The sequence below is a fragment of the Acanthochromis polyacanthus genome, chromosome 11, assembly GCF_021347895.1.
Source record: "Acanthochromis polyacanthus isolate Apoly-LR-REF ecotype Palm Island chromosome 11, KAUST_Apoly_ChrSc, whole genome shotgun sequence".
Taxonomy (NCBI): domain Eukaryota; kingdom Metazoa; phylum Chordata; class Actinopteri; family Pomacentridae; genus Acanthochromis; species Acanthochromis polyacanthus.
Genome location: NC_067123.1, coordinates 14,974,481 through 15,000,358, shown reverse-complemented (window position 1 = coordinate 15,000,358; position 25,878 = coordinate 14,974,481). Strand labels below are relative to the sequence as shown.

The window sequence follows — 25,878 nt, the reverse complement described above, 5'->3', positions numbered from 1 at the left end:
AAGAAAGAAATAAGTAATTCTCATCTTTAAACGAAAAGTTAAATACATTAGCTTGACACTTTGTTTGCAAGAGTGAGAAGTCTCATTCTATGTGGTAAGTTCATAACTGCTTTTGTTCAAAGTTCAAAATCTACTTACAAAGATATCCTAAACTCACTACTTCACAATTGTTGTCTCACACTGGCAAACATTGAATGAAAGGCAGTTCATGGTTTTACGAGGAATGTGCTAGGACTATTTCTTGACAAACAATAGTCAGGTACTAGGCTTCATGTATTTTCCTTGCCTTGTCTGCCAGATTTGGCACTATCGTTGCTGGTCCTACACTATATTGACGAATGTATTGGGATAGTCCTCCAAATAATTTATTTCAGGTGTTCCAATCACCTCCATGGCCACAGGTGTATAAAATCAAGCACCTAGGCATGCAGAAAGCTTCTACAAAGGTGTGAAAGACTGGGTCATTCTCAGGAGTTCAGTGAATTAAAGCGTGGTATGTGATAGGTTGCCACCTGTGCAATAAGCCCATTCGTGAAATTTCCTCGATGCCAAATGCAGAGTAGCCTGGCCAAAAAGGTCAAGAAAGGTGGTACACAGTTAGAGTCAGCAGACTTCTTGAGTACAAAAGAGGTGCAGATTTTATTTTACAGTGCTTCTCCATGGATGTGAAACCTAAGTTACAAAACAATTTAAAATAATTTGCAAAGAAAAAATAATTCAAAATTAACTCATAGCTACTTAAGAAAAAAATGTCCCGTTGTGGCAGCACAGCCTCACCTTTCTCTTGAGGCAGCAAAATCTCTTCCACTTATATAGGCATCCAAGTCATACCTACTTATTTCAGCTCTTCCATCATACAGCATGATGACCTATTCTTTAACCTCAAGACAAACAACTCTGGAAACAGTATTATTGTATACACTACAAACTTGTAGGCATTTCTAAATGTCTGCCTATAAGCTAAAAATGTAAACACAAGAAAAATGAGTTTCCAGTCTATGTTAAGCTAAGCTCACCAAGTCATACCTTCAGCTCTGTACTTGACAAAGAAAACATGAGCCTGGCAGCTCTCTTTATCATATTTGTGGAAAATAAGCAAATACACAATTCCCCAAAAATGACAAAGATCCCTTTAACCTGTGGCAATACTGGGTATGTAGGAGACTGTGTAACTGTGTATGACTTCATATGGATGCAAGAGCTGAGCCTTGTGTCATGACTAAACCTTTTACTGGTCTCTATATCTGTCAAGGCCAGACTTGTAATGACAATCCTCCACCAGCATTTTCCCCAAGGCTATAACCATACAAGAGCAACTCAGGCGATGCAATTAGCAACACACACTCCATTAATAATGCTTAACACGCATGGCAGAAGACTGAACGCAACATTAACTCTAGTGACTTTTACTCTGCCATTGTATTTTTTTCTCATGTTGACAGATGAAGCAGCAGCCTCTTCACAGAGGTCACGTTTGAGAAGAGACAACAGGAAGATGCACACAGCAATACCACAGCCAACTCAGTATTATCACATAGCATATTAATTACATTAAACCCATCTAAGCCATCTAATGTAGAGATACAGTTGTATAATCTAAGATGAGCATAAAAAATTATTCACTTTTGTAAGAAACATCAGACACAGCAACGAAAAATTGCCGTTAACATATAATATTTATAAAAAACATAATATCATGCAACACCACTTAAAATTCACACCAATCATGATTTAGTTTTATCTGAAAAATGCATTATTTCACTAAATTCATGGCTTCAATCTTCTATATTCATACAGATTTACAGTACAGGTAGTTCATGGTGCAACCCACCAACAAAAATATACAAAATTAACATGTCTCTACAGTCCTTAATCCTGACAGACTGACATGCTAGCTATAAATATGAACATGACTCTCAATGATTATAGCTGTCTTAATTAGTTATTTTTACATAACACTAAAAGTCTAAACGTTCATGTACCACCCCCTGTCAAAAGTTTTAGGACACTTTCTCATTCAAATAAAGTAGAACCTGACCTACAACTTTTGACAGGGGGCATATCTACCAAATTTGGTACACATATGCAGCACATCAGGCTGAACAAAAAAGTCAGTGACAGCCACATTCCGAATCCAACAGGAAGTGAGCTATTTTGCGTTGAATGTCAGATTTTGCCCATTTTTCATTTTTTTCTAGAGCGAACTCCTCCTAGGGAGAAACTCCAATACACCTCAAATTCTGTCAGTACATACAGGAGGCCTTAATGATCGAAAGTTATTAAAATCTTTTTCCAAAGTCAAAGGGTGTGTCTGTAGCGGCCTCTGGAATTTTGATCCTTCGCCATGAAATTTCAAATGCTGTGTAAATGCCCTGAACATGCCCCAATCTACCTGAAACTTTACATGTATGATCAGAGTCCTGCCCTGATCACATCCATATGATGAAATACACCCCCTGTCAAAAGTTGTAGGACAGGTTCTACTTTATTTGAATTAGACAGTGTCCTAAAAATATGACAGGGGGTGTACACCCAATAGTGGTTACCAGATTACAATAGCCATGCAATGGACTGGCGACCTATCCAGGGCGCATTCCACATTGTGTCCAGTGACAACTGGGATAGGCTCTAGTCATTGAATGTATATAAAGAGAGACAAACACTCTAACACATTACCCATATGTTCACAGTGGCTTTGAAGCTCAGTGTGTCACTCAGTGTGTATGTGTCCTTACTTATGCATAACCTCAAGTCTAGATACAAGTTAAAAGAGTGAGTTCTATTAAAAGAAATTATTCACTTTTGGAGTTAGCCTCCAGAGTTCATGGGAGGAAATACAATTTCTGGGCAACTTTCACAACCTCAGAGTCTACAGCTTGACTCCAGCCCCACTTGTAAGGACAACAGTTGATGGAGCTATATAAATAACCATAGTCCCAGTCCCAACTTTCCTTTGGATAGCATGCTAACATTTGCTCATTGGCCCTTACACCTTTACAGCTGACGCTGGCTGAAGGTATAGACAAAATAAAACACTGATCCATTGATGACAGCATCGAGTTAGCATTGTCATCATATGTGTGTGATAGCATATTGGCACTGGCATTTACTCTAAAGTACTCCACAGCCACTAGCATTGCTATGCTGCAATTTGATATCTTCCCAAATAATGTTGCACGGTATACTGAACCTACTAAAAGAAAGACATTTTTGTGGTTTAACTTATTACTCTGCCGAGGCGCCGCCTCTTGGGCAGTATAATAACTTGAACCAGAGAAATGCTTGTTTCATTTCTATTTATCTGCATTTTTCATCTGTCTACTACATTCACAGATTACTGTAAACTGAAAATGCGATTATAGCAATTATATTCAACACAATAAAAACAACAAAATTCCAAGTTTTAGTAGTATCAACACTTAAAAAATGACAGTGTGTTAACAGAACTGCGAGGCTTTGTGTGTTGGACGCGTTCTGCTTGTACTGGCTGCAAGTGCAACAAGCTTCTTTGTTCTCTCATATGGACACTGCAGTTTTCATGGTGACAAAATGAGAAATGAAATGGATTTTTTCACAAAGTAGACACACAAAGGAAAACATGGAATTACTTTACTTATAGCTGACAGTCATGGTGGGCCCATAGACACCATAGTGCCCATCTGTAAGAGATGTTCTAAGCCTACAACAAGGGAGCCAACACATCTAACTTGCATGTCTCTAACAGATATGCAGACTTGTTTAAAGAATGAAAAAGTGACAGGTCAACAAATAGACAACCTACTAGCATCATGTCCTAAGCTGTATGTCAAATGAGTGATGTATTCTGTGACAAGCAAACTCTTTCACCACTGGTTTTATCTTTTTAACTAATGTACCAATATGTTGTATGTAAACACAGCATTCAAAACGGTGGCTGTAGCACTCTACTAGAAATCATAAATGGCTCAGCTATAACAGGCGATTTTAGCTCTTGTAGCACTCGACAGCTGCCTGTCCATAGAAATAAGGATGCTATGGGTTGGGATTGTGCTGCATACCTTGTTGTACTCTACATGTAGTTTTTCTTGCTCGCTCTCCAGCTTGTCTTTTAGGTTCTTCTGCTCGGAGATGTTGTCCTGGATCTGGATCATTCGCATGTTCCGCTCTGAATATCAATGGGGCAAAAATCAATGCCACAATCACAATCTACAGAAAAAGCACATGAGATAGTGTACTGATGGCAGATAGGCCCCCTGCTGCAGGCTAAAAGAGAATGCTTTCAAGGTTACCTACATAATATAATATATTTAGGGGAAAAAATGTCTTTACACAGCATTCACATAATAACTTAACTGCATTATGCAACAGCTATACCTATATGTTATGGAGATAAATATTAAAATGCTTTTAACTTTTTTAGAGTTACAATTATGATGATAAACATAATTTCTGCACTTTAGATTTAACAAATAGATACTATAAATTGATGACTATAAAATATTTCAATTTTATGGATGTTTTAGTAACATTTCAGTAAATAGGGTTGCAAGGAGTAGAAGCCAACCATAGGAAGTGCGGGCAGCAAACATTGAGATAAGCATCATGTTTTGAGCTTTTGAGCAAGTCATCCAGATCCTGTGGAAGCAAAGCAGCTCCAAACCATCACACTACCACCACCATGACTGCACTACCAGCACTTAACTGGGACCAGTGAGGCCTGCAGTTGCATTGATGTTCGTGTGGGTGCTTTTATGAGGATAAGATATCGACATGCTCTTGGAGAAATTTTGGTTGCCCGGCCACTCCTGGGAAGTTTTACCACTGTTCAATGTTTTCTCCGTTTGTAGATAATGGCTGGTCAGGTCAGGTCATAAAGTCATGCTATTTTCCAAAAAGTGCCCTACCATTATTGTGTATGTAAGAGGACTAAACTGCATGGGAATAAAATTCTAACACTATGTAATTCTTTATGAAAAGGTTTTAAACACAAAAGAGGTAGAAAGTTGATGTTAGATAATGTAGCATTACTGAAGCAAACTAGTAAACACAGCTGGTAAATGCTTTTTTCCACCAAGCTTAAAAAGTCAAATATTAATTTAATTCAAATGAAAGAATTTTAACTTATTAATTCAGGCCAGAAAGAAAGAATCGTTAAGGGAAATGCTCTCCTGTAGGCTGATATTACCATCAGCTACAGTATATGCATAAGATACTGTGTCAAACAGAATTTGGTTGGTAATGGAAAGGGACTGCAGTGAGCTACAGAGGTCTGGTAAACTCACTTCTGTATGCACATTCAGATTTTTAGTCTTCAGCCTTAGCAGATTCTGACTCAAGTGGCATCCCCTAAAGGAATTTATTGGACTTCACACCACTCTATGTAAAGTCACTAAATTCTATACACTGTGTTTTGAAATATGTAATAGCAACATTAAAACCACCTGCCAAACATTGTGTAGGTCTCCCTTGTGCCACCAAAACAACTCTGACCACTGAGGTATGGACTCCACAGACTCTACAAGGCGTCCTGAGCTATCAGGCATTATCGAGCAGCAGAAGCTTCTGTAAGTTGTGGAGCTTAGAGGTGAGGCCTGACTTTTTTATTCACATCCCACAGATTTCGATCGAATTGACAGGTACTACCTACATAAGCACTGCTCAGACGACTTACAGTCCTTAGGGCAAAGGTGTTCCCCAATGGAAGTGTCATCTTTCAGCAGGAAATTGCACCTGACACAATGCAAACATCATTCAAGAATGGTTTGAGGAACTGACAGGAACTTCTCCATATCTCAATCCTATTGAGCATGAGTGGGATCTGATGGAAAAACAAATCTGGTCTTGAAACTTTGAGACATTAAGCTAACATCTTGGTGCCTGATACCACAGGACACCTTCAGAGGTCTGTGGAGTCCAGTAGGTCCAGGAGTCCTCAGAGATAAGTGTTGTCTTGGCAGCACGAGGGGATCTACACACTATTAGGCAGGTAGTGTGCATTTTTTCCTACCCTGCTGTTTGACAGTAACTGTTTGTATTTAACTGCAATGACAACTGAATATCGGATTACATTACTTAACTATTTAACAGCTTTTTCTCTGAATGTACAGCTTCATTTGCATCTAATCTCAATCCATTCTTCTTTATTTATTGACATCTAAAACATAAATTTTACTTATAGCAAACACAAAGCTTCCAAAGCAATGCTAAGTTCTGCAGTATTCTGAAAAAAAAGTTGTTTGAGACTGAAGGTATACCAACCTTTCTCACTGTTACACAAAAATAATTTGTAAACACCAATGGCAACGAGGTGTTTACAGATTCTGAACTGATAACTGACAGTACGCAGGTTGCGATTTGATTTTCCTCACAATGTAACTTAGTTAAGGTATGACTCAGTACAAAGTAACCCAACTTTCCTCACCCAGGTAGTAGTTTACGAAGTCTGCTGTGAGCGCAGGCTGCTTGTGTTTCCTGCGTCCGTCCATGCTGGCGTTAGCATCAGATGTGTCCACAGGGAAAATGTCGGTGCTGATGCCCATCAGTTCTGCCTTCCTCATCAATTTCCTGATGGCTGAAGCACTAGATGTCAGAGGTCGTGGCAATTTCTCCCGGGGCACCCATGCTTGAGGCCGAGTGTTCCTCGACAGCTCTGCTTTTGCCCGGTACTGCTGGAGGCGGGTGGTAATTCGGGCCTGCAAGTGGGACACACAAACGTGTTGTTTTCTTGAGTTATTTTTATGGCCACTTTTGGCTTTGTTTGACAGGTTTTAGTTGAGGGTCAGACAGGAAAGTAGGGAGAAGAACGGGGCGGCAAAGGGCTGTGAACCGGAATCGAACCATGGCCGCTGCATTGGGGATTATAACTAATGTTTATGGGTCGCCCGCTCAACCAGTTTAGCTATCTGGATGCCCACACACAAATGTTTTACTGTTAGGAACTTGTCCTTTACATAACTTCAATCTATTTTACAAAGTAAATCACTGACATTACCAAGCATCTAGAAGAGCCTCCACTTTTCTGGTTGTAGGTTTACCTCAATATTCTCATCTGTATTCAGGGGTTTGCTCATATTCGGTTACAGGAGAACTACTGTAGGTCCAATACTGGTGGTTTGTGATGGGGCAGGCTAACAGTTGGTATTCCATACAAAACTGGGTATAACGCATCTTTATGGAGGAGGCTTTCATACATGGGTACTGCTGTGTTGAAAAATGAAAGAAACTAATGCACATTTTCAGCACAAAGTTGGAAATACACCGTTTTCTTCTAACTATTTTTTGACCTTTTGCTAAAGTATATGTAGGTTCTGACAACAGGTATAGTGTACTTACTATACAGCAGTGTGTTATTTATTAAGGTTAAGAAAAAAGTATTCTTGCAGTTCGCATAATCAAGTTGAAATTCATCTGCATTTTTTTAACTGCTAGAAAATCTAATAATTGTTAAAGTGTATCTCAAGCATGCAGTGAATAAAAACACATGGGCAGAGCATATTGACATTTAAGTTAAGTTGATTAATCCAAAGTGTCTACTCATGCACTGAGCAATGTACAAGAAAACATACAGTGGTGGTCAAAACTTTAGACCAAAGTACAAAACTGAATGTTATTGCATCAAACTATTTAATACAATCTTGACATATTTACTGTGAATTACCCATTCAAATTCACATTTATTAACACCACAACTGAAATTTTGTTACACATAACTAAAGAGAAAGAAAATGTTTTCTAAATTCCAGGTGGTCTAAACTTATGACAGTTTTGTTTGTGCTTCAATATGTAAAGAAAATTAGTCCTAAATTGAGGTCAAACCACATTTTTATTGAACAACTACCAATAATATATTCATGTCAATATTTTGTAGGGTATCCCTTCTGCTTGATGACTTCTTGCAGCCTGCGAGGCATGGACTCTACCAGTTTTCAGCAGATGTCTAGTAATTATTGACGAGGTTGACTGACAGTCTTCCCACAGCTTCTCTTCATTTTTGGACTGGCCACTGCAGTCTCCAGACTTGAAACCCATTGAAAACCTGTGAAAAATCCTTAATCACTATCGGGACAAGTCCATTCATATCAAAAATGAATAGAAGCTGTGGGAAGACTGTCAGTCAACCTGGTCAAAAATTACAAGACATCTGCAGAAAACTGGTAGAGTCCTTGCCTCTGCAAGAAGTCATCAAGCAATGATTATATTATTGGCAGTTGTTAAATAAAAATGTGGTTTGACCTCAATTTAGGACTAATTTTCTTTACATATTGAAGCACAAACAAAACGGTCATAAGTTTAGACCACCTGGAATTTAGAAAACATTTTCTTTCTCTTTAGTTATGTGTAACAAAATTTCAATTGTGATGTTAATAAATGTGAATTTGAATGGGTAATTCACAGTAAATATGTCAAGATTGTATGGAATAGTTTGATGCAATAACATTCAGTTTTACACTTTGGTCTAAAGTTTTGGCCACCACTGTAGGCAAAAGTTGCCAGTAGCTGCCAGTTGCCTTTGAGCAGCACAGTGAATTAAATCATTTTTTTCTATGGTCTACACATTCACCAGTAAAGATAAAGACCCAGCCAAATGCTCCATTTTTTTAACAGCTAAAAAGATAACAATACATCTGTTTACCTCATTCATCACTAATGATGCTAGAGTTCATCAGTGTTAGCATCTAATGTTGGGTTGCAATAAATGTACAAATGCAAGCACACAGGTCGAACACGATTTCAGAGAGCAAGATCTTACCTGAGCTTCAGGAGTAAGTTGTTTTTCTCTTTCCTGCAGAGAGACCTTACAATAAGACTGTAAGGCCAGGTAATTCTTCCTTTTCCATTTTCTGTCAAAGCGGTCTGCATGCTGTTTGCAGTATGCAAAAAATGGATCAGCGATATCCTGAGGAGACACAAACATGTGTCCATTAACAATTCAAAGGAATTGAGACACACAAAATTGGGGACACATGAGTGAAAAATGCATTAAAACCCATTGCTGAGCATCTCCACCTTCAAACTATAGCATACAACAGTCTAAGAAACACAGACTCAGACTTCCTGGAGTTCATATTTAATCACTTGGGAAGATGAGCCTTACGACCTTACAAATGCCAGAGTGGCACTTGAAGTACTTCACCTTAGGGTTTTGCTTATGCACTTGTGTGGTCATTTGCATCTAAGTCATTACACCTTAGTATACCTACCTCCTCTGCTGCAGCTTCAGACAGAAGTCCCTCCCTCTGTGCACATGTGACATGGAAGTAGGAACGACACATTCCTGCATCACAGCTGATACACACACCAGTCCTGGCAAAGCGAGCATCCTCACAGAAACTGCACTCCTACTTCAAACAAATACAGTGGAGAGACTTAAAAGGATAATGTGAACACTAGTTCCTCCAAGCTCATTATAATCATGGTTTCTGCCATCTACATGTCAGTTTTTCCTGTGGCATGTTCACAGTTGACAAGTAATTACTTCAAAACATGCGTGTTTGTCTTATTATTCATTGATGGCAGCCCCTTTAGCAACACTGTACAGTAGTGTGAAAACAAAACTGTTAATCATAAGAGCTTCAGTAAAAAGCAATGGAACTTCTCTTTAAGTTCCTTCTTTAAGTTATTTCACCTCTCATCCAAGAAGCCTCTTCCAAAACGGAAGAAGCCTCTTAATTGGGAGAAAATATCCAGTTTCTTTCTATTGAAGCTCATAGAATTTCAATGACCTGGATGATTGAAAATCTACACAGACAAAAGTGTTAAAACGTGCTCTCTGTTCTCCTTCTGAGAAGATTTACTGGTACAGTGTTAAGCAGCAAGGAGTGCCAAAGGGTCTACAGAATGATTCAAGTAGGATTGTAAAATGCCAATATTAAACTCTGTCATTGCTTTCACTTAAACTGACATCTCACAACATATGCTGAAACATTTGCTCTTCACCTGACATTTACTGCTGTTACTACTGCGGCTACCTTTAGCCCTTATACTTCTACTCACATACCAACTGCATGTAATGCTGGCATATCAGGTGACACCTCAATTATCCATAACATTCAAAGTGCAATAATGACAAAAACAACACTTCATTTGTTTCCCTGCTTCTGCTAGCAGTTGCTAAATACCAAGCAGCTTCAGGATTTCTTTTTTTGTCTTTTTGCTTTTGTAACATTTTACTCACTGCTTGCTAATTTTTCACTGCAATACAAGTCCTCCTACTTTATACAAACAGTACAGGAACGGCTAGATATAGACAGAAATCTGAAATGTACTCTAGGTAGTATGGCAAAGTTATAATGTTTTCAATCCTAAAGTTTATTTTTTTGATTATTTATTTTAGAAAAATTCTGAGAGTGGAATCAACATGGCCAACATGTTCAAGCAACGACAAGTGTTACTGATGATGGAAATAAACATACTACATATCATAGATAGGATATTCATTTGTTTCCATACTTGTCTCCTTTCTAGTCTGTGTGACACAGGCTGCTGCTTAGTGGAAAAGTGCCTGATTTTTGTTACTTAACTGTTTCTCAGTTCATCACTAAAGGCTTTTTTAGTTGCACCAAGAAGCACAAAATTGAATTGGTGATTATTTAAAGAAAACATGGTTCTCAAACCCGACAGAGGTTTAGCAGGAAATTAAGCTACTCCTAAATTTCAACCTGCCATCAATATTTAAACAATAGTTAAATTATTTTCAGCAACAAGACTTTAGCTGTTATTCACACTAACTTCACCTGAGACATCAGTTTACTGCAGTAAAAACCTTTAACTGAAATCTTGACTGCTTTCATCCCTAAAAATAAACTAAAGCTGAACCCTTTCTGTGCTGTACCTCCCTAAATACTTTAGCTACAACACAGATTTCAAATGTTGCAAGTGGAAATGAGCCCCTTAAATTTCCTTCAGAATGACAGTGGAAAAATAACTACCTAAGAGGAATTTGGACATAAAATTAGTATGCACTTTTCAAAAAGAAAATCTAAACACTGGCTTCTCCAGGATGTTAGCCAAGTCAGTAAATCACTATGAACACCGAAGTCAGTCTGCATCAGTATGTAAAAAGAGAACTTGCCTTGGCCCCATATTTTGAATAATTCATCTCTGTGAGCGTCACTGGCCGCAGTTTATCGATGTCTCCAAATGCTACTCCAGGAACATAAAGTGCACACACCACATGTACCCATCTGAAAACATTAGAGAGTAAAATAAAACTAGGTGATACATTAGCTTGTTACAGAAAAACAGAACATACAGTACAACACATTAGGATGACAATTCTGACCTGAAAAACATTCAGGATGAAAGGAAGGTATTAAAAAGTTGCATTTTTAATGTATTGATTTCTGGATCCTGATTTCAAGGAATACCATAAAACTGATTAAAATCTACAGCTGTACTTTATTTTTTAATTTAGTGCAGAGACTTATTGAGAACAATAAGAAACTTAATATGATGAAATTGTCTGCAATGAGTTGCTCAGACACTTCAAAACGAAATGGACTCATAGATTTATGTAGCCCCAGACTCTTGCTACAGTTTCGTGTGACACAATTTCAAATGCGGACTTTAGGGAAGAGAATCCGAAGTCCAATATAAAGATATCCATCTCTAGCAAGCAACCGCTTCACAGTTTAATTTGCTGTGTTTTTCATGCTCTAGTGAAGTAGTAAATTCGGGTGCAGTCTGGCTGAGAAGCACTATCAGCGATAACGTGGCTGAAGTCTCCACGCTTCACATAGCACACTCTTTTCTCTCACTACTTTTCTTCCTCTATCACTTCTCTTCCCTCCATCTCCTCTCTCATTCCTTCACCAGTTTTCTCTCCTCTCCTTAATCCATCTGTCTATTCTCCTCAGCAGTGAATATATGGACAATTTAGCCTCGGGCTGCATGCAGCATTTTGATCAACTCTGGTCATTAGGCGTTATTTGTTTCTGAACACGTTCCAGTCACTGCCTCTCATAAATGACAACTGACCACTAGGTTAATGTGCTAATGTATCCCACCTCCCGGCATCTGTCTCTTTGAAGATGCCATCCTGGTTGGGGCACAGCTCACAGCTGGGAGTCACTCCATTCTTACAGGCATCACAGAACCAAGGCTCTGTCGAATTCTCTGACGCTGAGCTCATAATCGAGTCACTCTCGCCATCCACACCATAACACCCTGGAAACACAGAACAGTTTTGGTGTTGCAACCACATAAATTACATTGTTCATGAAAGATAACCTCCGCCATCCTGTTTTCAGTGTCACTGCCTTCATAAAGGGCAGTAACATGAAGATCATAGAATGTCACTACTCTCAGAAGACTAAGTGACATGCCATACAAAGAGTTTTGGAGCTAGAAACAAATAATATCTGTGCACTGACTGACTTAATTGTGAGGGCGAAAAGGTTGAATATTTTTGCCGTAGCATCTCGTCTGATTGCTTGAGACCGGCTGGACACAGAAGTGGAAATATTAAAGATGTAAATAGCTACAAAAACATTACCCAGGTTATGATAAACATAAATTAAGCTGAGAGTCCCACCCTACATACCTACAGAGTAGGATGTGATGTATCACAGTTTTATCACAATTTACGCCTTTAAACAACAACACCCAGTCGGCTCGTTTAAAAGAAATGTGTCACCAAAATGACATTGATTATCTGAACCAGAAAGAGTAAAAACAGGAAGAATTGTCAGTTTCGCAACTTTCGTGTTTCTTGGCACAACCATAAAGCCATTCGTGATTTTGCTGTAGTGAACAATCATGCAAAAATTAAGACTGAACTACAGGCTGTGTTTACACAGAGCAAATAGGGGACGCATTTAAAACAAAAGTAACAAAATATCTATAGAATGAAGTGACCCCATTATTTTCTAGTATTAGTAACAATTGTTTGCACTTGGATTGCAGACATTTGTAGCCATGGTTGTGCCGTTTGCTCAGAGGTGCCGTATTTTATATTGCAATGAAAAATGAACCCATAGTAAAGAAAAATTTGACAAAAGCAAAAGAAAAAAAAATGTCCCAAAACTGCCTGGTTTCAGAGGTTTAGAAAGGTCCCTGCCAAAAATACTAGCAGCTCAAGCTGGCCAGCAAAATTCTTGTGGTCCCCATGTGGTATTCTTGTTACCACTGTAGCTCTGATGTGTAGTTACATTTTTTAGGGCAAATGTTAGCTGCAGTATAGCCTGTGGTGTAGCTTCAAAGCTTCCATAACTCTGCAAAACCTTTAACATATCAAGTGTAACATTTGGTTATATAGTTGCTTTTTTTTTTTTCTTCTAACATGCAGCCTTTCAAAGTACAGTGACATAAGGTAACGATTATCCAAACTACAAAGACTAGGCAACTACTACCCATATATTGGCCATAAACTGAGACAAATCTGCACCCTGAAAAAATAGGGAACAAGAGTAGAGAGTAGAAAATAAATCCAAACGCTCTCTCATCCAAAGCTGTCAATCTTCTATGGCATTGCAGCCCCACAAATTGAACATTTGATAAAAAATGTAGCCCCAGAGAAGCAAGAAGAAGCCAAACGAACGCATTTTAATGTTGTCCTCTTAATTTTCTGAGGTTGCCTAAACAATTACTTGGCTGATGTGGTTTCTATGGCAGCTATTACAGCAGGCAAACGTGCTCTTCACTACCAATGAGAGCAGCAATCAGTACTCTGCCTCCGTTGGGGAGATAACACTCCAACTCCTAATTCAGTCAAGCAGCCTTCAGGCTTTTTGAGCAATAGGAAAGACTTACAAATCAAAAGCTCAATGTTCTGCAGGCCTGTCACTGGATGCCACACTAGGGAGTCAGCCAGCCCATCAAACGCAAACAGTGGGGCAGACAGAGTTGTTTATTCAGCTCTATACTTTGTTTGGTGGGTGTATGTCCCTTACAGATTGAGAGACCTTTTGCTGTGTGTCACTGTGAATCACTAATTTTGAGCTCTGCTTTTCAGAGGCTGTAAGGAATACATCCTCAGTTTTTACAGGTCTCTGATTTCTTGTTGAGATCAAGGCACTGTGGCAATTAAGTCACAGCTGGACTCCATCCTGACCTTCAAAATGAAAGATGTACCGTACTTCGAATCTAACAACACAAGATGTGAACACAACTACTGCCCATTTCTCCCTCCATTTTCACCCACAGTATGTGGCAAAGGCAGTATAGCCAATATAGTTCCACTCAACATTTACTGTCTTAAAGACAGGTATTACTGGAATACCTCTGGCAACAGTTGGGTGCTTCATCTTCACTGATTGGGCTTTGAACTGCGGAACTGGGGGTTGTGAACGACCACCATGCTGATTTAACCGACTTATGGCTGAACCGTGGCACAAATCTTCGGTGTTCCTTTTGAACTGAGATACAAAGCTCAGACCGGTAAGCTACGGGTTGCTGGCTAATATGAGCTAAGCTGACAAAAAGTGATGACTACAGGATAGCTTCATAATCCCTAAAGGAAAGATTATCCTTGTAAGAAATGACGAGCTTGGCAAGAAAAAAAAAGAAGATGGAGTTGACTCAACCAACAGAAGTACTTTCAAATATACTGAGATTTAACAGGGGGTAAAAAAATGTTTTGCCTGCTCTCAACAAAAGCTAAACAATTATGTATGGATGTATCAAGTGGGAATATAAAATCTTACGTGTATGAAGACTCAGAATCAAGGTAATGCAGGGGGTTGGATCTCCAGGAGATGAAAAGAAAAAAAAATGAGGAGCTCCTCATTAAAGTGAACTACCCATCTGTTGCTTAGACAGCACATTGGCCGCTTACATTTTCTTTCTATATTGTGCTATAAACGTTGTGTAGATCATAGAAAATTAAAAGAAATGTGAATTAATGAGTGGAGAAACATAGTGAAAGCAGATACTTTAACACAGCTGTTGAGAACTATCCTAATGGTTTAGTGACAATGCAAAGAAAGTGGCTCACATGCTATGACCTTTAAAGTCTAAGCCAAATGAATACCAAAAAGAATTTTTTGAGTCATGGATTACGTCACTATTGACTATCATCACAAAAACAACCAATTATTATAATAATTGTTTTTCGTCATTATCCCTTGGGTACAGTTCCACAAGTTTGGAAACTCTATGACAAGAAACACTTAAGTTGTTCTGGAGGCTCTTTGTTAAATTTCAGGATATTCTTTACTGGATTTTCCAGGTGTTGACTGATCTATATGTCCATATTCACATCACATTCACACATTTCAGTTTATTTTACTTCTACTTTGACAAGTAAGTGAACTCTTAACAAGTAAATTAAATCAGCCATGATTCAGTGTTAAAAAGCAGTAAAAAGGGACAACTTCCCAGAGGAGCAAAAATTTTTTGGTATATATAGTTTATATAGAGATATTGTACACCTTAAATTTTTTGAAATTTTTAATACTTTTTCTGCATGTTGTCAACATGGCCTGCAGTACAGCCCAGTTCAGCTGAAAAGTTCCCAAATTTTTGCCCCATGGCTTAATCACATTTGTCATAATTTTAGGCTTAGATGCCAATAAGTTTTCATTTGGAATGGCACATCACAGGCAAGTATCTCATGGACCGTTAGAAAGTTGAAAATCTGTCAATACTTCGTCTTTCTACAATTTGTGGTTCTAAAACTGTGTCTCATTTGTCCATGAATTTTCAAATGTACTATTTTACAAAAAAGCGTAAAAATTGTAAAACAAATTATTATTTTTTGATTAAGATGCCAAATTACAGATATTTGCCTGCATTCCTGTGCAGAAAATTTTGTTCTAATGGTTGTATGATATTCTTGACTAATTTCTGACTTCTCAGAGAATTCCAATGGGCTGGCTTAAATTTGGGTATAAAAGCGTGAATTCAGTTTGAAATTCCACACTCCCGTTCAAGATGGTGAAGTGTAGGGAACTCACTGAGACAGAGTCCAAATTAAAGCACTTCATTCATCATGTTGGCTGATCTTGGAGACACAGTGTGTGAGGTATGCCTTGGACTCGATTGCAGAGACTAATACTGAGAAAATGCACCAAGGAAGAGGCCGAAACCAAAGCAAACTGAAGTAGTTGTCAGGCACCTCAAGATTTGAAGTACTAGAGACAAAATGAAGACCACTGCTGATTTTCAGGCAGAGATCAGAATCTGAGAAAGTCTCCAGAATGACCATAAGCTGACGACTGAAGGAACAAGGCTTAAAGGGAAGAGTAGCTGTTAAGTAGCCATTATTGATCCCTGCAAAGATCCAAAAATATGTAAAATTTTCCAGGGACCGCAAACACTGTACTGTAGATGACTGGAAGAAGTTACTCTGGACGGACGAGTCCAAGTTTGAATTCTTGGATCATCATTGTCATTTATGTATATTTATGCTCGCAGAAAAACTGGAGAACATTTTAACAGTAGATGCATTGCACCCACAGCAAAACATCGTGGAGATTCCATTATGGAGTGGAGTTCCATTTGTGGAAACAGCATGGACAAATCAGTTAAAATCCATGATATCAAGACCAAGAAGGTCTATCATAACATCTTGGTGCATCATGGTAAGAAGGTCTACCACAACATCTTGGTGCATCATGGAATCCCTTCTAGATTGAACCTAATTGGTCATGGGTTCAAATACCAAGATGACAATGACCTGAAGCATACTTCAAAGCTGTGCAGAGACTACTTGGCCAAGAAAAAGGAATCCGGAGTAGTGGAACTTATGGCTTGGCCAAGTCAATCAAGTTCAGTTGTAAATCTTGTTTAAACTAGGATTTATTGAATTCACAAACAGATAGCACAAAAGTTTAATCTAAAGCACGTCTCTGTAAATAGCTAGAAACTATTTGACAGTCAATAACAAAGACAATGTCAAAAAATACAATGAGCAAGAATGCAAGCTGTGAAAAGGGCCAGAGAAGGTCAGACAAAATACTAAGATTTTTGGTTAATATATGTAATTACTATTTAGTTGTTCCAGTTTATTTGTCTAATAAATAACACAATTTATAGTTTGAAGTAAGTTTCGGACAGATTTCTAAAATATTTGTCTTTTCTTGTTTTTGTGACAGGTGGTCTAACAAATTTGTTAAGCACTGTATATATTTAGAAGATGTTTAGGACTCAGGTCTGACAGATAGATGACAAAAGTCAGAATGCATTGATTGACACACTTTTGGGTTTTGTCTCTTCATGGGATTTGCAGACAATCACAAACAAAGGATGGCAGTCTTATAACTAATATTCAACTAAAGAAACTGCATAAAGTGACAGCATAAATAAGTTGAGCACATTGGGTAAATTATATTTACAATCAATTTGAGCACATTTAATTGACCCTTCGCTATGTCCCTCTCACAAATGGCTACTGTCCAATCCTACCTTAGCAACTGTAACTAAGCACGAGAGGTCTGTCAAGCTTTCAGCAGAAGACAATATGCCGAAGTGGTGTGCGTACGGTACTTGCAAGTCCGACACTCGTTATCCTCAAAGCTTGGAGGGTGGTGTTGATTTTTTTGCATTCCCCAAGCCAAAGACACAAGAAGAAAGGTGCTGTGTGTGGATTAAGCAGTGTGGGAGACCGCATGATCAGCTGAATCCCTCCAAAATCAATAAGAACACCTACGTCTGTTCTAAGGTAAGTTGCTAGCTAACATTAGCTAACCGTAGCTCTGTGTGTTAGGTCAGATAACATTAGCAAAGAAAGACGTCTCAATGGAAGATTACTTCTCTTAAAACTTGAGCTACTGTGTATTATTTGAGCAAAATAAATACTGGTGATATATAGAGACAACTTCTGACATACTGGTATCTTTAAGCATTTTGTGGACGGACGCCCTACAACTGAATAAAAAAGTGACACCTCAGACCTGTCAAATCCAAATAGTGGTCTTTATGTACTTTTAGTACACACTGTACTTTTATTACACACTAGCGACTGTATGCAACATAGAGCTCATTGTACAGTACCTCATCTTCCTAAATATGATCCTACCTGCTTCCTTTGTAGCAGCAATCTACGGGTCTCCGCCTACACTCACGTCTGGCTTTGGCGACAACAACAGATGAGATCGGTACTGCATTAATGTTGTAACCCCTTGGTTTGTGCCACTGTTGTGGCAAAATTGTACAAGATATTGCTGGGCTTTGCTGTGCCTTAATGAGATCAAGTGTATAGATCAGCCCCACTATATGTGAGCAATATCCTGGTGTGCTGTAAACAAACACAAATTTAGCTTAGCAAGAAATGGACAGACACATGATAATGACAGTTGACATAACATTAATTTAAATGTATATAATACATATCGGCTTACTCTGCTGTACAAGAACATTGTTGTTCTTGTATATGATTATTTTTGACGTGAAGTGACAATACATGGGGTGTTTGGCGCTTACACTGAGATCTGTGCGCTTTTCCCTCTATTTTAACGTCCTCTTCATTTGCACTCCGCCAACATTTAATTTGGTGAATGTAGTTCTCAAAAGCATATTGGAGACCCTTCTGTCTGCTTCTCTCTGATATCGCTGTAGAATATGTCCAGAAATTTGCACATATCTCCTGAGAAATATCACTCACCCGTACCGCTAAAAACTCCATATTACATGCTAGGAGGGAACGCTTGACAGCCGTAGCAACAGTAACCAAGGGGGGCGGGGCTTAGCGAAGGGTCAATTTGCACTTGAGGATGAAAGCTTGATGGTTATGGAGTCACATTTTTTACAGCTACCCTTTTTTGATGAAAGAAGACATCTGTATGTGGACCACTGAACAAAGGAAATCCAGCAGATCTTAACACATAAATGTGTGACAAAAGGGGCCTTCTTTGGTATTTGCTACCTGAGCCAAATAAAAGCAAAGGGAGAACCTGTGCTGGGGTAATAATATCTTCCTTTATAAATGGAGAGAGTCTGATCATCAGAAGGCAGGCCGTTACGAACAGGACTCTCTATGTGCTCTGTGTAGATGCTTTCTTTGTTGCGCTCTGTGTATTCCAGCTTTTGATCTCTCAGTCAGGTCTTGTTCACCTATTTTTTATGTCAGCCTCTCTTCTCATGTGAGAGGGAGTGACAGTGTCCAGACAATGTGCGAACACAAGAACAAAAAGAAGCAGTGGCACTGAGCAGCAAGACTGACTTGTATGGGTTGCAGATACCAACATTCATCTCTCATCTTTGGCTTAAAGTTCTTTCTTGTTTCACCTTGCCTTAACCTCAAATGAGGTAGTTTGTGATCTTTAAAATTAACTAGCATTATTGAAGTATTACATCTTCTCAGGAGGGGTGCATAACGTTATCTCCAGACAATCCAACTCACAAATACTAGGATAAGCAAATAAAGCTGTACTGATGAAGCAATTTGCTTCCATATTGCTTGATTTGTCAAGTCCAAATACATTGTTTTTTAACTTCAGGTGGACAGCCCCACACAGAAGGGTTCAGTTCATTAATTATCACAATTACAATACCGATCAAAAGGGGGGACAAATAAATTGTGCTAATAAATTTAGCTGTATTAACCAGCCCTACATGTGAAAGTGTAGGTCTGTAGTTAGCAGGGGATTTGAAATATCGCTGCACATGATGAAATCTTTTCTAATGTTTTCTAAGAACTTGCTTTGGTTGTATTATCTGTTTAATGGGTCATAAAACTGTATATCAGTTAATGTACAGTTGCTTTTCTTACTGGCGGTCTTTTAAAAATACATTTATGAGAAAATACTAAAAAAAACATAATCCAGTACACTTTATTTTCTTTTACATACTGTATATAAATTAACTTTGAGTAGCACTCTGCAATAGTACTGTTTTGAACAAATCATAACAAGCTATAATCTGATAATTAAAAAAAATAAATTCAATAATTATTTACAACAAAAGTAATAGCAATCTTTGAAAAATATCAATTCATATTACTGCAACTAATGTTGCGGTGATTGAAGTGTTGATGGGAATGATCAGAGCACGGTGGACAGAGCATCACAGGTTTTACTCACTGTTAGGGAGTGCCTTATAAATAAAGTAAACTCCAGCATTATGAAGAAACTATAAGCTACGTAGTTTATAAGACATTATTTTAAAAAAAATGTCTAATTAAAAAGTATTTCAGAAAACCTATGGCACCATCAACAATTTGTGCTTACAGCAGGAAAAGACATATTTTCTTTGCCAACTTTCAGGTCAAACTAGCCTGCCTAAGCTTATTAGTTCTTCATAATAAAATAGGTGGATATCCAGTAGGCAGGATCCTAGCGCAGCACTGAGCATAATAAATGCGAAGAGGGCCTGAATGTTCATAAAACAGAAAACAGTGCAGTACTTAAAATGACTGGATTAGAGCTACATGATTTCAGAACCAGAACTAACATTGCTCAGCATCCCTGCCAACAATGCTTACTAAACAGGAAACAAATATATTTCACTGTTTCACAACAGGAAATGAACTTTGTTGAAGCAAAATAAAGGAGTACATATTAAGTATGGATAATGTAAACTTTCAGTTACATCTCAACTTTCAGTAAGTAATATATTAGCCATAGTTTATTTTTACCTGTCAATATAACTGCCGAGTCACAGCTATGTAAATGACACACAACTGCAGTGTAAATGTAGGCCTCAGAAAGACATTTTGCAGTGCAACACCATAAATGCCTCAGAGGAAAAAGTCTGAAAAAAAGTCTGAGATGCAAACAATTTGTTAGAGGGTAATATAATATTTAGGGTCTCTCCAAGAAAAATATATTAATTGCAGTTGCTTCAAAATACAGCTGCAGCTTGACTAAGATCAGAAGGTGAGAACAGGTTTTACCAATTTAAAGTCACTGACTACCTGTTTGCTAGATAAAGGCTTTAAAGATCCTTTAATTGAGGATGGATGAATGAATGCATGGATGGATGAATGGATGGATATTAATCAAAAAAGTGAGTTCCTTCCCCTGAGGTCCTGCCTCTTGTGCTTGTTCTCTCCACTGATGTCTCTGGATGATATTGAGCTAACCTTCTCTAATCTTCAGCCGCTGACCTCACCACGTGGTATCCTGCCATTCCAATCCCAACACCTCCTGCTATCCCCACCCGCCTCATCCCCACTCTCACCTAGCCGTTCAAGGCAGAGGACTGCCTTCCCTGAGGTCTACCTGTTCGACATCTGCAACTTAGTACACCGGTGGTTTCTTTCTTCTTCAGGACATTCTAAATGGTTGTACTGCCTATGGCCAATGTTTGTGCAATGGCTCTGATTGATTTTCCATCTCCTCTCAGCTTCACAATTGCTTGTTTTTCATCCATAGACAGCTCTCTGGTTTTCATGTTGGTTACACCTCTAACTATAGATGCAGGCTGCATAGGCAAAACCCAAATGTGAAACTGAATGCAAACATTGAGCGCTATTTATCGTTTGAATAATCAGTGTGATACAGCACATTAGGGCAACAAAACACACCTGTCAGTCACATGTTACAATACTTTTGCTCACAAAAAAATTGGTGGATTCAAACATGAAGAAAATAGCACACTTTTGCTACAGATACTTCGCAGTGTCACGAGTCACTCCATTCCATTTCCCACGGTTATCCACAATTATTTTATCTTTTATTTGTTGCTCTGTCAGATCCCCTCTTACCTTCTGTTGTCGCACCTTTGCTATTAGCATTTGTCTGTCAGACCACTTGATTCAACCACCTTTTATTCTTTGTTGTATTACCCTCTGTTACTGTTTAGCAACCACACACAAATTAACCACTATTCACTCTTGTATTTACATATGGCTCCCTCCCTACCCTCTAACTATCCTTGTAAATTGTGGACTCTGCAAATGTTCTTGTTCTGCTTCCCTTCACACACTCATGCTCTGTGTTGGTAACCCACCATATGCAGAAATACCAATAAACACCTCACTACAGCAAACTTTGAAGGACTAAGAGTGAAATTCTAAGTTGTGTATTAGATCAAGACTTACATAGCTGGAAATAAAAGATGAAATGTTGACCTCTTGTCTCATCTTCAGTGTTTGATGTCAAACCCAAATGTTTTCAGCCTACAGCAAAAATAAAGAAGTTGGCCTCTGTTCCAATCCTTTTGAAGGGGAGTGTAATTACAATGAACAACATCTGAATAGAGTGAGCTTACCACAAGCAAGGTGTAGGTAAAAGTCAAAGTCATTGAATACACACTGCTTAGCCATTTTTCTTCATCAAGATGCCATGCTTGGAATGACGGATATTTGACTCACATTTTGTCTGTTGTGGAAATAATTCTGTCAGAAATGTTCAACATGCGAGTCCTGCGTTTTACCAGCTTGTTGTGTTTGTATACACACAAAGTACACCTATCTTACAGATGCAACACTTTGTCACACACCTATATGATCACAGCCCTCGCTGTGAGCTAGCTAGCAAAGGACAAATTGACTGCAACGGTGAGATAGTGGCTTCAGTGTCAGCCTCTAAATTATCTCAGAACTCAACAGAAGCTCCTGTCCTCCTGCAGTCTATCGTCCTTTTCCTGTTGTCCAAGTACATGTACAAAGCAGATTGATATGGCTAAAATAAAAGGTTGACCAGAAACAGGACGTTCCTTTTACATAGTAATTAAGGGTTTTCTAGGTCTATTATCTGTTTGTCCTAAAAAATCCTTCGTCTCCACTGAATTACGGTGGCAGTCTTTTCCTGCATGTTGACATGACCACCATTATTTTAAATAATTTCCAGGTGAACTACAATTTGGCCACATTCTTTCCAAATCTAACTGCTACTCAGTAGCAAGTCTAAACTAAGGAATGTGAGTGGCGAACACACATCCAAGAATAAGTCTTTATTATCCCAGCAGATGATGTGTCATGTGCAAATCTCAAGGAAGATCATTACTCCTGACAAAAATAGTTAAGCTATTGAATTAAACCTGCAACAATATAATAGATGTGACCATTTTGAGAAAAAGCACATAGGAACACCAAACTTATTGCTTGACTTAAGTTCAACATTTTACAGCCCCAGTAAAAAGGAACACCACTCTGGCCCTTGGAGAAGAGATAAGAACTGGCCGTTAGTGCTGCCAATGCCTTCTCTCTCTCAAGCCTCCACTGCAAACCACTAAATCTCCCTTCTGTGTCTTTTCTCTGAGTTTAAACGTGTCTCAGAGGAAGAAAATATCAACCAGGCAAACGAACAAGATAAATTTAAGACCTGCTCCTAATATCTCGTGTCTCCCCATGGAGAACTTGTGATTAGGACGTACCCTTCACTAGTGTGTGTGTGTGTGTGTGTGTGTGTGTGTGTGTGTGTGTGTGTGTGTGTGTGTGTGTGTGTGTGTGTGTGTGTGTGTGTGTGCCAGAAAAGAGAGTGTGATTTAGACTGCATGAAATAATCTAACAAGACCTGCTTTTACCTCAAAGGTGTTTGCTGTTTCAAGGCCAAAACCTGATACAATTCAGGCAATGACAGTGATAGGGACTATGTCATTTTGACACAAGTTTTGAATCTGTGGAATACTGTCTGTATTATATACAGTCAGGTTCATAAACATTTGGACATTGACACAATTTTCAGCATTTTGGCATTGTACACCACCGCATTGGACCTGAAATTAAATAATTAAGATATGCTTTAAGTGCAGACTTACTAATATTTTAATTCGAGGTTATTTGCATCCAAATCAGGTGAACGGTGGAGGAATTAAAACACACTTTGTATGTGTCATCCACCTGTATAAGGGACCAAAAGTAATTGGACAATTGGTTGCTCAACTGTTCCATGGACAGGTGTGTGTTATTCACTCATTAGTTCATTTACAAGGAGCACAAAAAGGTCTAGAGTTCATTTCCCTTACACCATAACAGCAGTAAATTAAATAAATCAGTTTCACTGGTTGGCTTGTACATTGTATATACTATCTATGTTACTGTTATCATGCATGTAACCCAATGTGTGTCGTATGTTTCCTTGTCCCCCAACCCCTCTTCTGTCCATCTCAACCCAGCCAGCCAGTGGCAGATGGGTCTCTTCGTATGAGCCGAGTTCTGATCAAGGTTTCTTCCTGTTAAAAGGGAGTTTTTTCTTGCCACTGTTGCCTTATGGTTTGCTCTGGGTATTCAGGCATACGGGTTCTGTAAAGCATCTTCAGACAGTTTGAAATGTAATTGGCCCTAAATAAATAAAACTGAATTGAACTGAATTGAATTGAATTTCAAGTGCAGTAATTGCATTTGGAATCTGGTGAGGTCAGCTCTCAACATGAAGTCTAAAGTGCTGTCAGCAACAGTGAAGCAAGACATAATTAGGCTGAAAGAACAAACAAATTCTTCAGAGAGATAGCAAAAACATTAAATGTAGACCATTCAACAGGTACATATTTTAAAAGAAAGAATAAACCGGTGAGCTCCGCAATGCCAAAAGACCCGGAAGACCACGAGTTAAAACAAGTGCGCTGAATGACAAAAGAATCCTTTAACTGGTCAAGAAAAATCTCTTCACAACAGTTGGCCAGATCAACAACAATCTCTAGGTGGTAGGCATGTCTGTGTCAAAGTCAACAATTAAGAGAAGATTTACAAAGAGTGAATACAGAGTAAATACAGAGGGTTCACCACAAAGTCTAAACCACTGGTGAGCCTCATATACAGCGTCCTCCATAATTATTGGCACCCCTGGTTAATATGTGTTTAAAGCCTTAAAATAAATTAAATTTTTATTGCAGAAGCATACTCCAGCCATCCATCCTCTATACACCACTTTATCCTAAATAGGATCGCGGGAGGGCTGGACTCTATCCCAGCTGACTCGGACGAAGGCAGGGGACACCCTGGACAGGTCGTCAGTCTGTCGCAGGGCTACATATACAGACAAACAATCACTCTCGCATTCACACCTACCGTCAATTTAGAGTAATCAATTAACCTCAGCATATTTTTGGACAGTGGGAGGAAGCCAGAGGCCCCATGGAAAACCCACGTATGCACAGGGAGAACATGCAAACTCAATGTAAAAAGATCCTGGGAAAGCCAGAATGCGAACCAGGGATCTTTTCACTGCAAGGCAAAAGTGCTAACCACTACGCCACTGTGCAGCCCAGGAGCATACTCTCCTCACATTGAAAAATTGTTGAAAAATGTATTATAGGAGAAGATTAGGTGCTGTTTTGTTGGCAAAAGGTGGCTCTACAAAGTTTTAACATCAGGGGTGCTAATAATTGTGGCACACATAATTTGAAGTAAAATAATAATTTCTTAATGTGTGATTTAATCCCCACTGAATAAATGCACTTGAAAATCCAACCTTTAAGGTTGGATTTTCCTCTTTTTTTCCCATTGTGGTCCTATGTTATTTTTTTAAAAAAAAGGAATTTATTAGAAGCTAAAGAACACATCTTAACCAAGGATGCCAATAATTATGGAGGGCGCTGTGTATATTTATATATATAGTGGGTACGGAAAGTATTCAGAGCCCTTGAAATTTTTCACTCTCTGTGTCATTGCAGCCATTTGCCAAAATCAAAAAAGTTCATTTTATTTCTCATTAATGTACACCCAGCACCCCATCTTGACAGAAAAAAACAGAAATGTAGACATTTTTGCAAATTTATTAAAAAAGAAAAACTGAAATATCACATGGTCAAGTATTCAGACCCTTTTCAGCAACATTCATATTTAACTCACATGCTGTCCATTTCTTCTGATCCTCCTCAAGATGGTTCTGCTTCTTTACTGGAGTCCAGCTGTGTTTAATTAAACTGATTGGACTTGATTAGGAAAGACACACACCTGTCTATATAAGACCTTACAGCTCAGGGGCCGTTTACACGAGGACCATCCTAACAGAAAACGCAAAAGTGGCGTCTTGTCATTTCACGTTTAGACGAGCGGTTTTGAAGGAAATCTGCGTATATACGGTGACTCTATAGTATGTGGAATTCGATTGGATATGCATGCCTGGCAGCTGGGTG

At 38.6% G+C, this 25,878-nt stretch overlaps 1 protein-coding gene across 1 annotated transcript in view; it reads right to left on the bottom strand.

Annotated features, from left to right (window-relative positions):
- Positions 1 to 25,878, bottom strand: part of phf14 (PHD finger protein 14) — a 132,572-nt gene that overhangs the window by 82,891 nt on the left and 23,803 nt on the right. The window contains 6 exon segments of the mRNA XM_051955129.1: positions 4,038 to 4,144; positions 6,401 to 6,671; positions 8,729 to 8,875; positions 9,180 to 9,317; positions 11,051 to 11,162; positions 11,985 to 12,144. Of these exon segments, the coding sequence (XP_051811089.1) occupies positions 4,038 to 4,144; positions 6,401 to 6,671; positions 8,729 to 8,875; positions 9,180 to 9,317; positions 11,051 to 11,162; positions 11,985 to 12,144 (935 nt within the window).